At 42.3% G+C, this 16,394-nt stretch overlaps 2 protein-coding genes across 2 annotated transcripts; both read left to right on the plus strand.

Annotated features, from left to right (window-relative positions):
* The first annotated feature begins 1,219 nt into the window (after positions 1 to 1,219).
* LOC124039168 (protein FAM110B-like) lies at positions 1,220 to 4,589 on the plus strand. Its single transcript, XM_046355073.1, has one exon. The coding sequence runs from the start codon at positions 1,734 to 1,736 to the stop codon at positions 2,808 to 2,810; it is 1,077 nt and encodes a 358-aa protein (XP_046211029.1). The 5' UTR covers positions 1,220 to 1,733; the 3' UTR covers positions 2,811 to 4,589.
* Positions 4,590 to 12,038: 7,449 nt separating this feature from the next.
* On the plus strand, positions 12,039 to 16,365 carry LOC124039169 (syndecan binding protein (syntenin)). The gene is made up of 9 exons (XM_046355074.1): positions 12,039 to 12,240; positions 13,118 to 13,176; positions 13,270 to 13,360; positions 13,578 to 13,687; positions 13,963 to 14,124; positions 14,309 to 14,484; positions 14,673 to 14,844; positions 15,022 to 15,113; positions 15,424 to 16,365. The coding sequence occupies exons 1-9, from the start codon at positions 12,159 to 12,161 to the stop codon at positions 15,476 to 15,478; spliced, it is 999 nt and encodes a 332-aa protein (XP_046211030.1). The 5' UTR covers positions 12,039 to 12,158; the 3' UTR covers positions 15,479 to 16,365.
* The last annotated feature ends 29 nt before the right edge of the window (positions 16,366 to 16,394 follow it).

Genomic DNA, 16,394 nt, shown 5'->3' on the forward strand with positions numbered 1-16,394 from the left:
ATAAACAGAACACAACAGGTCATATTAACTGGGAAGCCATTCTCACTCTTGGGAGACTAAAAAGAGCTAGTTAAAAGCCATGCCTGCAATATTCTGATAGGCTGCCAATTAGCAAGTAAGGTTGCTTGTTGTCAACAGAAGAGTCAGATAAGGCACAATAGATTGCTGGTATGTTACTGTGAATTTTACAATAATTTACTAACATATGGTTTCCAGATAGGAAAAGACAAATTCCAGTAGTGAAACTACTGGACAACAGACAATACCTTTTTTACAGTGACGCTCATCAGTGCCACATGTTCTAACAGCATTTGTCAAATAGACCATGTCAAAAGAGACACTCAACTTCCAACAACATTAACTATCAGACAGTTAAAATGCTACAACACTGACACTGTCGGTAGACACAAATATATTTGACCACGTCCCCAAATATGCTAATGACCCCACCAATACATTGCACCCACCTATCAAAGCGGGGGACTGTTAAAATTGAAATAATGTAAATTATGCATTTTTAAAGTAAAATATTCTGAATGACATTTGACACCTGGATTTTCACATGTACTCAAATGTTGTCACATGTTCTCACATGTTGAAATTTTGCATCCCCATGTTGCCACATTTATTTCACATGAGATCCTATTACATCATATTTCACGTTATCACATTAGTTGATTTAAAAAAGTCATCTTTATTTAACTATGCAAGTCAGTTATGAACAAATTATTATTTACAATGACAGGAAACAGTGGGATTACTGCCTTGTTCAGGGGCAGAACAAGAGATTTTTACCTTAACAGGTCTGGGATTTGATCCAGCAATCTTTCAATCACTGGCAAACCACTCTACTAGGCTACCTGCTACCCCCATAAAATCATATTAAATTCACATTTGTTTCCATGAGGGTTCTCCCTGAATTCATATTGTGGTATGGATTGGAATAATTTCAGTATATGCGGACAGTATCATCACCATAGTGGAATTAATGTTTCAATGTGAAACATTTTTATTCCACTCTGGAAAATCCTATTCACCTCTCTGAAGAATCAGTAGTGCTCCACCGTATAATACCTTCCCACATGTTATTACAGAGACTCCTTTACCCAGCCCTCCCCTTGGTGCTTGATCAACCAATCGGATCGTAGTTTTTGCTTTAACAGCCAACCACAACCCTACCTTGCCCTCTCTTCCTGTTGTTGCTAGAACAGTGATGTCAACTCTCCTGTGAAATTATTGGCTGTGGAGGCTGTGCTGGGTTTCAGGTCGCTGCCTAGGCTGAGCAGCACAAAGGACTGGGGGAGAAAGCTGCATCCATCTCTGCATTGGAAGAATCCACTGGATTGGGAGAAGAAGACCAACGCCACAGGCTCCATTACCTACGTCTGCTCAGAGACCCAGACCGAGACTGCGCACAGCCAGAAAAAAATAGAGAGATATTTCAGGATGTAGAGAGAGAGAGGGATAGATACAGGGAGAGTCATAGATTTAGCACAAAAGAGATAGATAAATATAGATTTGTATATAGACGGGAGGCAAAACAGGGCCGGTGCTACCTGCTGGGAGGTGCAATGAGGCTGTGTTATCGATACTGGCCAGACGCAGGTTGCAGCAACAGCAGCAGCAGCAGGGCATTCCTCCGGCTGGATGTCTGTTATTCTGAGGCAGTGCTGTGAGTGGTGCGTAGTACCACCAAATCCAGCACGACTGTGGCGGGGGAGAAAATCTCTGACATGCCCACGGAGATGCTTCAGTCAGAAGGCGTGGGCAAGGATGTCACCCTACCTGCTGCCACAGCCGGCCCGGCTCAACCCGGCGCGGTGCCATTGCGGATCCTCAACAAGGGGCCTGAATACTTCCGTAGGCAGGCCGCAGAGCAGCACCAACCCCATCGTATGAGCGCCGTGGAGAGGCTGGAGGCGGACAAGGCCAAGTACGTGAAGAGCCAAGAGGTGATCAACGCCAAGCAGGAGCCTGTGACGGCTGCTCTACTCCTGCCCAGCCCTCCTGGACCCCCTGGTGGCCCTGCATATGGTCCCAAGAGAGCTGGCAGCAGCCCTGCCCTCAAAGCCTCCAACAAAAACAACGGTAAATCTGATGTGGGCCAAGCCAAGCGTGCCAACCTCAATTTAGAGATCCTGCGGAATCTTCTCAACAGTTCAGAGAGTTGCATGGCGGGCCAGGGGAATGGGGCGAGGAGCTGGGCCCCACAGCGCTCCCGGTCCAGCGAGCTTCACCGCCGCTCCTTTGCTGAGTCGCTGCGGGTGTTCCCCACGCAGGGTGCCAACCTCAACCTGAGCGCCAGCCTCCTGCAGGAGCGGCCTGTCGAGGGCCTGCTGCACCTCTCACTCAGCTCCTCAGACTTGCGCTTGCCCCTCCGTGTGAAACCCGGCATTAGCGGTGGCTCCGGCCCGCCCCCGCCACCCAAACCCCATGCCTCTGTTCCCCGGAGACCATCCCTGAACCGATCCAAATCTGACCTGAGTGAGCGCTATGCCCGGGCAGGCGCTGACGTGGAGCGCTTCTTTAACTACTGTGGGCTGGACCCCGGGGAGCTGGAGGGCCTCGGTGTGGTGGAGAGCTTTGCCCGGGCCAACTCCGACCTCCTCTCCCTCAACTTCCGCAGCGCCAGCATGATCAGCTCCGACTGCGAGCGATCGCTGCATAGCAACGACAACCTGACAGACGACGCGGACTCGGCTGAGCGCGTCCCCTACGGAATATCTGCCGTCGAGCGCAATGCACGCGTTATCAAATGGCTGTATAGCATCAAACATGCACGAGAGTCTCAGAAAGTCTCCCATGTTTGAGAGGACTCAAGCTTTATTCGTTCATGATTAGCGGAACTAGCTACAAAAGGCATTCATAACCCATCCATAAGCACTAAATAAATATAAATACTATATAGGTATTTGATAAACGCTTTGTGATGTATTGAACATAGCATCTTACAGTGCATTTATGTGAAAGTATAATATCATTATTGATATTTTTGAACCATTTGTAAATCAATAGTAAACTATAAATCATCATGTATTATGCATTTGCTTATTTATTAACAGTAAGTTAATACAATTGAATTATTTTTTATTCATTATCATGCCAGATGTCATAGCACTAATGTCACTCATGAAGACATCCAGAAACACTATGAAATATCTACATGATAAAGAAACGTAAAATGTGTAAACATAAAACACTTGTTGGAGTACATGCATATGTATAGTAAAACATGCATATGTATAGTAAAACATGCATATGTATAGTAAAACATGCATATGTATAGTAAAACATGCATATGTATAGTAAAACATGCATATGTATAGTAAAACATGCATATGTATAGTAAAACATGCATATGTATAGTAAAACATGCATATGTATAGTAAAACATGCATATGTAAAGTAAAACATGCATATGTATAGTAAAACATGTATATGTGTAAAGTATGTCTTGAATCATCGACAACAGGCCTTATACTGTATAAAGGTAAACACGGTTATATGGATTAGTGTTTATAAGAATTCTAAAGCAGGCATTCAAATAAAAATGTTTCCGATTACAAAACCTTCCCACAATTCAAATTTGGACCTAAGGACTGCTAACCAAAGTTCCAACGAAAGGACAAGACATACCTACACGCTGGTGGCAGTCCTAACGCCTCTGACCACAGAACATTGGCCTTCCTTTTCTTTTTATTTCCCTACGGTTCTACATGTTGAATCGACACCGTTCATTGACACCCAGCAGGTGATCTACTGCGCACGGCCAACATTCGTGTTGGTCTGTCTTGTCCTTTAAGGATAAGATGCACTATAGGGTGATGCTATGTCAAACTGTGACGTTTTCATACAGTAACCCTATATGCTGCTGTTTCATCATGTTTACCTAGTGCTTACAGTAAGGTTGTAAATGCTTCCTGTAGACACAGTGGATGTAACTCATTATCCATTATGCATTATTTGATCTACAATAGGTATTTGTGGTCCTGAAAACATTGTCCTGTCAGCCTGCATGCTTCCCCAAACCTGCAGTTCTCAGACAGAACCTTGAATTTAAGATGGCTGCTGTAGTACCTTACTATCTTTTTAAAAAACGGGGGAAAAAACGAGTTAAGCAGCATTGGCACAGTCAGCATTGTCTGGGTTCATGGACTGTTACTCAAAGTCATTCCCGAGGCTGAGCGCATTATGTCCTGCTATTTGCACTTCAGTGTTGATGCTTTGCTCCTGTGTGCTTTGATCAATACCCGCGTGTGTGTCTGTGTCCAAGCGCTGTGTGAATATAAACTCTTTAGCTGGCAAAGCATGTTATCAACTTCTATTTGGTTTTGTACTGGTTCTGTAGTTCCCTCCATGTGGTCACTGTTGTGTTCATTTGGCGAATTAGGACCGGATGGTTTGCGTTTGGGGACTATTGGCTTGCTCTACGTGTCAATGCATCACCAATGCAATGTACCAGTGGCCCAAGATCTTTTTGTATTGTATAATGTATACTGTATAAGGACATGCATAGCACTTCAACTGCTACCATATCTATGAAAGACTCAATTCTGCTTGTTACTGTATTAAATAGCTTATTAACTGCTTAGGCCTTGTCTTTTATCAAATCAAATCAAATGTATTTGTCACATACACATGGTTAGCAGATGTTAATGCGAGTGTAGCGAAATGCTTATGCTTCTAGTTCCGACAATGCTGTAATAACCAACGAGTAATCTAACCTAACAATTCCAAAACTACTACCTTATGCACACAAGTGTAAAGGGATAAAGAATATGTACATAAAGATATATGAATGAGTGATGGTACATAACGGCATAGGCAAGATGCAGTAGATGGTATCGAGTACAGTATATACATATGAGATGAGTAATGTAGGGTATGTAAACAAAGTATATATTAAAGTGGCATAGTTTAAAGTGGCTAGTGATATATGTATTACATAAAGATGCAGTAGATGATATAGAGTACAGTATATACATATACATATGAGATGAGTAATGTAGGGTATGTAAACATTATATTAAGTAGCATTGTTTAAAGTGGCTAGTGATATAATTTACATCAATTTACATCAATTCCCATTATTAAAGTGGCTGGAGTTGAGTCAGTGTGTTGGCAGCAGCCACTCAATGTTAGTGGTGGCTGTTTAACTGTCTGATGGCCTTGAGATAGAAGCTGTTTTTCAGTCTCTCGGTCCCTGCTTTGATGCACCTGTACTGACCTCGCCTTCTAGATGATAGCGGGGTGAACAGGCAGTGGCTCGGGTGGTTGTTGTCCTTGATGATCTTAATGGCCTTCCTGTGACATCGGGTGGTGTAGGTGTCCTGGAGGGCAGGTAGTTTGCCCCGGTGATTCGTTGTGCAGAACTCACTACCCTCTGGAGAGCCATACGGTTGTGGGCGGAGCAGTTGCCGTACCGGGCGGTGATACAGCCCGACAGGATGCTCTCGATTGTGCATCTGTAGAAGTTTGTGAGTGCTTTTGGTCACAAGCCGAATTTCTTCAGCCTCCTGAGGTTGAAGAGGCACTGCTGCGCCTTCTTCACAACGCTGTCTGTGTGGGTGGACCAATTCAGTTTGTCTGAGATATGTACGCCGAGGAACTTAAAACTTACTACCCTCTCCACTACTGTCCCATCGATGTGGATAGGGGGGTGCTCCCTCTGCTGTTTCCTGAATTCCACAATCATCTCGTTAGTTTTGTTGACATTGAGTGTGAGGTTATTTTCCTCACACCACACTCCGAGGACCCTCACCTCCTCCCTGTAGGCCGTCTCGTCGTTGTTGGTAATCAAGCCTACCACTGTAGTCATCCGCAAACTTGATGATTGAGTTGGAGGCGTGCATGGCCACGCAGTCGTGGGTGAACAGGGAGTACAGGAGAGGGCTCAGAACGCACCCTTGTGGGGCCCCAGTGTTGAGGATCAGCGGGGTAGAGATATTGTTACCTACCCTCACCACCTGGGGGCGGACGGTCAGGAATTCCAGTACCCAGTTGCACAGGGCGGGGTCGAGATCCAGGGTCTCGAGCTTGATGACGAGTTTGGAGGGTACTATGGTGATAAATACTGAGCTGTAGTCGATGAACAGCATTCTCACATAGGTATTCCTCTTGTCCAGATGGGTTAGGGCAGTGTGCAGTGTGGTTGAGATTGCATCGTCTGTGGACCTATTTGGGCGGTAAGCAAATTGGAGTGGGTCTAGGGTGTCAGATAGGGTGGAGGTGATATGGTCCTTGACTAGTCTCTCAAAGCACTTCATGATGACGGAAGTGAGTGCTACGGGGCGGTAGTCGTTTAGCTCAGTTACCTTAGCTTTCTTGGGAACAGGGACAATGGTGGCCCTCTTGAAGCATGTGGGAACAGCAGACTGGGATAAGGATTGATTGAATATGTCCGTAAACACACCAGACAGCTGGTCTGCGCATGCTCTGAGGACGCGGCTGGGGGTGCCGTCTGGGCCTGCAGCCTTGCGAGGGTTAACACGTTTAAATGTTTTACTCACGTCGGCTGCAGTGAAGGAGAGTCCGCATGTTTTGGTTGTGGGCCGTGTCAGTGGCACTGTATTGTCCTCAAAGCGGGCAAAAAAAGAAAGTGATTTAGTCTGCCTGGGAGCAAGACATATTTCATCACATTTGAATTGCAAAACTTTGAGTAAGTTCTTTTAAAACATTTTTTTTTTTTTTTTACACAAATAGATTTGGATACAAAAAGATTTCCCAAGCTTTAAACATTGAAATGGAAGGAGTATCAGACCACTGCAAATCTACCAAGACCTGGCCGCCCCTTAAAACTTCAGCTCATACAAAGAGAAGACTGATCAGAGATGCAGCCAAGAGGCCCATGATCATTCTGGATGAACTGCAGAGATCTACAGCTGAGGTGGGAGACTCTGTCCATAGGACAACAATCAGTCGTATATTGCACAAATCTGGCCTTTATGGAAGTGGCAAGAGGAAAGCCATTTCTTAAAGACATCCATAAAAAGCGTTGTTTAAAGTTTGCCACAAGCCACCTGGGAGACACACCAAACATGTGGAAGAAGGTGCTCTGGTCAGATGAAACCAAAATTGAGATTTTTGCAACAATGCACGTTATGTTTGGCGTAAAAGCAACACAACTCATCCCCCTTAACACACCATCTCCACTGTCAAACATGGTGGTGGCAGCATCATGATTTGGGCCTGCTTTTCTTCAGCAGGGACAGAGAAGATGGTTAAAATTGATGGGAAGATGGATGGAGCCAAATACAGGACCATTCTGGAAGAAAACCTGATGGAGTCTGCAAAAGATCTGAGACTGGGACGGAGATTTGTCTTCCAACAAGACAATGATCCAAAACATAAAGCAAAATCTACAATGGAATGGTTCAAAACTAAACATATCCAGGTGTTAGAATGGCCAAGTCAAAGTCCAGACCTGAATCCAATCGAGAATCTGTGGAAAGAACTGAAAACTGCTGTTCACATATGCTCTTCATCCAACCTCACTGAGCTTGAGCTGTTTTGCAAGGAGGAATGGGAAAAAAATTCAGTCTCTCGATGTGCAAAACTGATAGAGACATACCCCAAGCGACTTACAGCTGTAATCGCAGCAAAAGGTGGCACTACAAAGTATTAACATAAGGGGGCTGAATAATTTTGCACTGCCAATTTTTCAGTTTTTGATATGTTAAAAAAGTTTGAAATATCCAATAAATGTCGTTCCACTTCATGATTGTGTCCCACTTGTTGTTGATTCTTCACAAACAAAATACAGTTTTATATCTTTATGTTTGAAGCCTGAAATGTGGAAAAAGGTCGCAAAGTTCAAGGGGGCCGAATACTTTCGCAAGGCACTGTATATGACCTAATGTTAGTGAATAGTGTCTCTGGTTGTGTATATGACCTAATGTTAGTGAATAGTGTCTCTGGTTGTGTATATGACCTAATGTTAGTGAATAGTGTCTCTGGTTGTGTATATGACCTAATGTTAGTGAATAGTGTCTCTGTTTGTGTATATGACCTAATGTTAGTGAATAGTGTCTCTGGTTGTGTATATGACCTAATGTTAGTGAATAGTGTCTCTGTTTGTGTATATGACCTAATGTTAGTGAATAGTGTCTCTGGTTGTGTATATGACCTAATGTTAGTGAATAGTGTCTCTGGTTGTGTATATGACCTAATGTTAGTGAATAGTGTCTCTGGTTGTGTATATGACCTAATGTTAGTGAATAGTGTCTCTGGTTGTGTATATGACCTAATGTTAGTGAATAGTGTCTCTGGTTGTGTATATGACCTAATGTTGGTGAATAGTGTCTCTGGTTGTGTATATGACCTAATGTTAGTGAATAGTGTCTCTGGGTAGGTATATGACCTAGTGTTAGTGAATAGTGTCTCTGGTTGTGTATATGACCTAATGTTAGTGAATAGTGTCTCTGGTTGTGTATATGACCTAATGTTAGTGAATAGTGTCTCTGGTTGTGTATATGACCTAATGTTAGTGAATAGTGTCTCTGTTTGTGTATATGACCTAATGTTAGTGAATAGTGTCTCTGGTTGTGTATATGACCTAATGTTAGTGAATAGTGTCTCTGGTTGTGTATATGACCTAATGTTAGTGAATAGTGTCTCTGGTTGTGTATATGACCTAATGTTAGTGAATAGTGTCTCTGGTTGTGTATATGACCTAATGTTAGTGAATAGTGTCTCTGGTTGTGTATATGACCTAATGTTAGTGAATAGTGTCTCTGGTTGTGTATATGACCTAATGTTAGTGAATAGTGTCTCTGGTTGTGTATATGACCTAATGTTAGTGAATAGTGTCTCTGGTTGTGTATATGACCTAATGTTAGTGAATAGTGTCTCTGGTTGTGTATATGACCTAATGTTAGTGAATAGTGTCTCTGGTTGTGTATATGACCTAATGTTAGTGAATAGTGTCTCTGGTTGTGTATATGACCTAATGTTAGTGAATAGTGTCTCTGGGTAGGTATATGACCTAATGTTAGTGAATAGTGTCTCTGTTTGTGTATATGACCTAATGTTAGTGAATAGTGTCTCTGGTTGTGTATATGACCTAATGTTAGTGAATAGTGTCTCTGGTTGTGTATATGACCTGAAAAGTGAAAAGTGTTTGTGGCCATGGAGGCACCTGTATAGTGTTTCTATTCTATTCCTATAGCTCAGGCTATGTGCAGTATACCAAACAGAATACATACAGAAGGTCATTTGGAGTTCCTGTATCTGGATTTTCCATCCCCAGTCTATTTTACTTGACAAGTCTGCAGATCAATTCCCTCTTCTCATCCTGCAACTCACTAATCTTCATCTCATAGTCCTGCTCTCTCTTTCTCTGCTCTGTCTTTGAGCATCTCTCGCCTTCTCAACACACTGTCTCACGTCTCCCAGGTTGTGTCTTACATTCTCCGGTATATCTTTTTTCTCTCCAGCTCCATCAATGTGTCTATGTATGCTTCCTTGTCTTTCTTTTTCTATTTCTTCCTTCTCTCCTTCCATCATCTCGCTCACTCTCCTTTTCTCCCTGCACCTCCTCTCTCACCCGCTCTATTTCGTTCTTGACCCTCTTCTCCATATACTCCCTCTTTCTCCCTCACATTTTTCATCCTCTCTACCTCTTTCTCTCACTCCATCCTCTACCTCTTTCTCTCTCTCTCCTTCATCCTCTATTTCTCTCTCTCCATCATCTCTACCTCTTTCTCTCTCTCTCCTTCATCCTCTCTTTCTCTCTGTCCTTCATCTGCTATTTTATTATTTTTTCAATTTTATTTCACCTTTATTTAACCAGGTAGGCTAGTTGAGAACAAGTTCTCATTTGCAACTGCGACCTGGCCAAGATAAAGCATAGCAGTGTGAACAGACAACACAGAGTTACTTACACATGGAGTAAACAATTAACAAGTCAATAACACAGTAGAAAAAAAGGGGAGTCTATATACAATGTGTGCAAAAGGCATGAAGAGGTAGGCGAATAATTACAATATTGCAGATTAACACTGGAGTGATAAATGATCAGATGATCATGTACAGGTAGAGAGATATTGGTGTGCAAAAGAGCAGAAAAGTAAATAAATAAAAACTGTGGGGATGAGGTAGGTATACCTCTTTCTCTCTCATCCATCCTCTATACTTCTTTCTCTCTCATCCATCCTCTATACTTCTTTCTCTCTCATCCATCCTCTATACTTCTTTCTCTCTCATCCATCCTCTATACCTCGTTCTCTCTCATCCATCCTCTATACCTCGTTCTCTCTCATCCATCCTCTATACTTCTTTCTCTCTCATCCATCCTCTATACTTCTTTCTCTCTCATCCATCCTCTATACTTCTTTCTCTCTCATCCATCCTCTATACCTCGTTCTCTCTCATCCATCCTCTATACCTCGTTCTCTCTCATCCATCCTATATACCTCTTTCTCTCTCATCCATCCTCTATACCTCTTTCTCTCTCATCCATCCTCTATACCTCTTTCTCTACCACTTTCTCCTTCATCCACTTTACCTCTTTCTCTACCACTTTCTCCTTCATCCACTTTACCTCTTTCTCGCTCTCTCCCTCATCCTCTCTTCCTCTTTCTCTCTGTCCTTCATCTGCTATACCTCTTTCTCTCTCCTTCCTCCTCTATACCTCTTTCTCTACCCCTTCAACTTCTCTACCTCTTTCTCCTTCATCCCATCTACCTCTTTCTCTCCCTCCTTCATCCTCTCTTCCTCTTTCTCTCTCTCCATATTCTCTTCCTTTCGCTCTCTTTTCATCCTCTTTACATCTTTCTCTCTCTCCTTCATCCTTTACCTCTATCTTTCATCATCTACCTCTTTCTCTCTCTCCTTCATCCTCTATGCTTCTTTCTCTCTCTCCTTCATCTTCTCTACCTCTTTCTCTCTCTCCTTCATCCTCTATACCGCTTTCTCTACCTCCATCTTTCTCTCTCTCTCAGCAGTCCATAGAGAGCCTTCAAAGTCTCTTCCTTCCCCTGTGCATCTGCACTCTCTTTAACGCTTTCTCCATCTCCCTCTCCAGTTCTCTCCTCCAGCCCTCTCTCTCTCTGAGAATCTATTCTATTCAGTCCAGTCTACTGGTTTGTTCAGTCTAGTCCAGTCTAGTTTAGTCTAGCTAGGTAAAATTAACATGGCAAAGTCAGATTGTATCATTAATTCAACAGAGGGGAAGTTGTATTACAGCTAGATTGTAATAGCCCACCAAATAGGCTACTTAATTACAGATGATTGATTATGGAAACTCACAGCACAAGAACGTTGTCCATTATCCTGTTTCTGTTTTTTCAGGTCTGTGAAAAAGAAAAAAAAGGAATTAAAAAAATTATCTATTCATTTCCACCTGCTGAGTTTAAGGATTCAGACGTATAGGTTTGCATTGTGCTCTGCTTCAAGTGTTCAGCAAAAGTGACTCAGAAGTGGAATTTATTTTCGCAACATCTAGATTGTTGGGTATGTTGTCATGACAACAGCATTGTGATGCTCCAGAACCAGAATGATGATATTATGGTACTCCAGTGTTATGGTCCTATCCTGTCTGTGCTGTTCTACTCCCTATGTAAACTAGCATTCCATTCTCACATGTATGCCCCTACACCAAATATTCTTAGAAATAAATCTATAAAATAATGGGTTCTCCTCCATTTCTGTCTCCAATACACAAACCATAGAGATTAGGCTAATAGGCTATTTCTATGACACAAACTGCTTTCTCAGTTGACTAAAGACGAATCTCTGCTAGGCTACTACATATAATTGTTCAATCAATTATCAGTTAGATGAATGGTAAAGCAGTTAGATGAGGGACAGGAAACGAATAAAATACTGAAAAATGTCATGTTTTATTAAAACCTCTCTGATAATATTAATTTAAAGAAAACACATGTTTTTATTTTCCACTATGTTCACTTATATAGATATCTAACGCAGTAAAACGCCTTAAGGGACTATTCTTCTTGTGCTTTTAAGCTATACAGCAGCCGTTCTAGGTAACTGATCTGGCTGTTACGTTACCTTGTCCTATAATAAATGGGCTGGACAAGGTCGCGCAAGACGCGCATAGCCGTCTAGCTGTCTCCACAACAAACGTACGGATATAAGAAACGGTTACACCTCAATGAAAAAAACAGCAGAGTAGACTAGACCATTTGCGACGGTGCATGTATAACGGACAGTCAATATATCGCATAATAAAAACACATATAAGTAGGCTATTCTCTCGGTCTTCCTCGCGCTTGCCAGGTGAGTTTAGGCGTTTTCCTCCTGTCTTTAATATTTTTTCAAACATAACAATGTAGGCAATTTCTCAATTAAGCTACACATCTCCATCTATATTGCAAATAGCCACAATGATGCATTCAATATAGTCTTTAAACTGATGCTTTAGAAGAAAAAGGCCAAATAACCGACATTAGTTATTTTTTGTCCGGCATATTAGGGTGGTAGTCTATTGTTAGCATAATATTGCGCGTGGTATTTATCAATGTTGGACACGGTTATATCTCTGCCTCCCGTTTCCCTCTCTTACATTTTGGCTACAGTGTTTAGTTCACGCTTTTTATTCGTATCAAATATGAGTAGCCGATTATATTCGCAGGTCATATCTGAGGAGTTGACTAATTCGTCCCTCTGGTTTAGGTTCACTGCGTCTAATGCTCCCTTGTATAAAAATAGCTGGAAGCATCTCAATGGGGTTCGCGTCATAATGCGGTTTTTCGATGAATTTTTATACTAGGCTTATGCTTTGATGTCTCATGAATAAATCCCTTACGGGGAATGAGAACATAGCCTAACTCATGTGCAGTTTGATAAACATCAATTCAAATAGACAGGAGATTGTTTTCATGTGATCGATTTGGTGCTGCCCTGGATTACTGAAATAACAATATTGGGTTTAGGCCTATCCGCATTTAGTCAACATTTGATAGGACTGCCAGCTAGACCAAGACGACCTTTGATGCACATTTTTCAGACATAAATGAGGTAGTTGTTGATGTATTAGACATTACCAGTTAGGCCTACAGATGCTGAAAGCCTGTAATTACACAGAGGAATAAGGGAAACCTATTAGAATAGCTGTGAGTCTTTGCTGTCAATCCTTTGCAACTTTTCTATTTAGAAACCACCATGTCGCTGTATCCATCATTGGAGGACATGAAGGTGGATCAATTTATACAGGTAAGAGTCCTACATTTGTTTCAACACTTCAGAAACACCTAATGTTTTGTTATTGAGCACATGTATAACTAATTGGCCTCTTTAATTTACCAGGCTCGAAGTAGTACTTACTCTGCCAGTCCAAGCAAGACACCTGCTCTACTTGCTGTACAGAATGCTCCAAATCCTGTGGAGGAAGAAATGGGTAACCAATTCCTCCCAAAAATGCCTCCATTATCAATAATGCAGTCTGGATATGTTGTAATGTCTTCACGTGCTGACTCTACTAACCTTTTGATATCATGTCTCACATATGATGGTAGAATTGTATCCACTTTTAGAGCAAATGGGAAATAATTATTGATCGTAGCATGCCTTTGTTTCTCATTTCACTGTATCTGTTGGTGTTGGTTGCCTTGCAGGACTCTACCCCAAACTGTACCCTGAGCTCTCAGAGTTCATGGGGCTGAACCTCAGTGAGGATACACTTCGCCAGGCGCTGTCCATGGTACCAGCAGAAGACTACTCTGGGGTAATCACACTCTGGGTCTATAATTTGATATAAAATGGTGGCAGTTATTGTCAGGGTTGATTTTGTTGAATTTCAGTCCACGGTTCTGAAATAAAATACAATTGACACCAACTCTGTTTGCTATTACTTTACTATCATGTCTCTGTTTAATCTAAAACTGCAGAAATGAACCATAAAGTAACATTAATTATCATCTACTCCATGGGATGCTGATGAATGTTCTCACCTCTGTGGCTCTTTGAGAGTGATATGTTAGCTCTGTGTGGTTTCTGCAGGCAGTGGCTCCCAGGACTTCCGCTCTGAGCTACATGAGCGCTCCGATCACAGGGAATGACTGTGGCATCCGCAGGGCTGAGATACGGCAAGGCATTAGGGAGGTCATCCTCTGCAAGGACAGCGACGGCAAGATCGGACTGCGCCTCAAATCTGTGGACAATGTAAGACACTGGCACTATTCAATGGCATGTCAAGTAATATAAAACGATCCAGTTGGAAGTATGAACAAAATAGTAGGCTGCCCTGGGTTTTCCCTTTAGCAAGCCTGACTATAGCGCCACTTTTGTACTCAAAATGTCTCCCTTGGATACAGTTCTGTTGCTGAGTATCAGTGTTGCTTGGCAGGGTGTGTTTGTTCAGCTGGTACAGGCGAACACTGCCGCGGCATTGGGCGGCCTGCGCTTCGGAGATCAGGTGCTGCAGATAAACGGGGAGAACTGCGCTGGGTGGAGCACGGACAAGGCCCACAAGGTGCTGAAGAACGCCAGCGCCGAGAGGATAGCCTTTGTGGTACGGGACAGGTGAGCTCCCACCAGCCATTCATAATTCAACTGAGGATCCAGTTACATCACTGAATTATTGACTTGACTTGGTCCATCATGCTTCTGGATGAGGATACTGTGTGACAAAACACTCTAGCTGCAACAGATATCATTATAGTACTATGGTATGTATTATAGTGTTTGCAACTGTACATTTCTTCTGACAGACCATTTGAGCGCACCATCACCCTGCACAAAGACATCAACGGCCAATTGGGTTTCATCTTTAAGAAGGGGAAGATCACCTTTATCGTGAAGGACAGTTCTGCTGCCCGAAACGGCCTCCTGACTGATCACCACATTTGTGAAGTCAATGGGCAGAATGTCATTGGACTTAAGGTAAACAAGCTGTCCTGATTGGTTGCACTCAAAAACAAGCAATGTTTTCACAATAATTTTTTTCTTTGATCATTTTGCTGTATTCATCAGAAAATGTGTATTTTTGTCAATTTGCTGTTCTGTTCTTTGTGCCAGCAATTGCTCACTTTTCCCCTCTGCTTTTGTTCCTGGGTTCAGGATCCTCAGATTACAGACATCTTGACCTCCGCTGGTGGAGTGATAACTGTCACAGTGACACCCACCATCATCTTTGAGCACATGACGAAAAAGTGAGTACGATGTATCGAGGGATCTGTTGAAACGGACGAAAAAACCATTAACCACTAATCGCCCCAGAAATCTAAAATTAACAGAATATTGATTGAAACCACATACGGGGTGGAAATGCCTATGGGAATATGCTAATATAAGTCTGTCTTTGTAGGACACTAGTCTCGCGATCCCAGAACTCTCATTTTCGTTCTGGAGAAACCGCGATTGGCATCTCGAGGGTAGTAGGACGCGGTCACGCCCACAGGACAGTCTGGGAGGAACAATCATTGATATACTGTCCATCTGTTTCTCTCTACGTTTCTCCAGGATGTCTTCCAGCATTGTGAAGAGCCTAATGGATCACTCTATCCCGGAGGTGTGAGGCCGGCAGTCATGTGATGGGAAATGAAGAGGAATACCAATAACGTTATACGAATTATGAGAAACGATGATTCTGCTGAGTCGTGCTCATAACCCCATGTCTCAACGCTGCATCCTGCGTTCGTGAAACAGACCAGTCCACATGTGCATCTTCATGCCATTACTTCAATCAAAACCCATAACCATGTTTCTGCGATTAAAACAAGTAGTGTGTAAAATCATCTCTGTACAGTATGTTTGTTTCAAGCTCTAAAATAAGTCCATATGGATTCAGATGTTGATTCCTGCAGCGCTAGAGGAGTTATGGTTTTGAATTACCCCACAAATTCAGTTTAACAGATTTGATTTTATAGGGTTCTGAGCAATAGACCCCCGTCTTGCCCAATGGGCTAAAACAACATTGTAGGAAGTCTTTTGGATTGAATGATTACCTTGAGCTCATCAATTAACAAATCTCATACCCTCCTTTTTTTGTCAGTGGAAATGACTTTCCTCTTTTATGACTTTGTAGTCAGGCGACACAATCTATCTTCTTCTGTACTTTGAATTACCTGTTTTCTATTGTATACGTTTGAAATGTTTCACATGTATGCCTTCTAGTACATGTTGTAAGCTTTAAGAACAAACTATTTCCCTGAGAAAGTGAAAATGCTTGGGTGTTCGAAGGTATCCTAACATAATAATATTCAAAACCAGCCCACAATAATATGTAGATACTATAATTTAGTTGAATCTCAACTGTATGTCATTTTATCAATCCATTCCTGCATATATTGGTGGGTTAAAATGCCCTGCATGATCATCAACGTCATTTTCGCACAAAATACACAATTGTGTTTTACTATGACAGCTTTCCAGTGTTAATTAAATAAAGCCATACAAACTTTCCTCTTCGTTTCATGTCTTCTGCTATGTTT

Source organism: Oncorhynchus gorbuscha, linkage group LG07 (assembly GCF_021184085.1).
Source record: "Oncorhynchus gorbuscha isolate QuinsamMale2020 ecotype Even-year linkage group LG07, OgorEven_v1.0, whole genome shotgun sequence".
Lineage (NCBI taxonomy): Eukaryota > Metazoa > Chordata > Actinopteri > Salmoniformes > Salmonidae > Oncorhynchus > Oncorhynchus gorbuscha.

Excerpts from the sequence above, each read along its gene's own strand:
- LOC124039169 (XM_046355074.1), top strand. The coding sequence starts at position 12,159 with ATGTATAACGGACAGTCAATATATCGCATAATAAAAACACATATAAGT. Across the intron at positions 12,241-13,117 it reads GTCTTCCTCGCGCTTGCCAG|AAACCACCATGTCGCTGTAT; the intron begins GTGAGTTTAGGC and ends TTTTCTATTTAG. Across the intron at positions 14,125-14,308 it reads GCCTCAAATCTGTGGACAAT|GGTGTGTTTGTTCAGCTGGT; the intron begins GTAAGACACTGG and ends GTTGCTTGGCAG.
- LOC124039168 (XM_046355073.1), top strand. The coding sequence starts at position 1,734 with ATGCCCACGGAGATGCTTCAGTCAGAAGGCGTGGGCAAGGATGTCACC.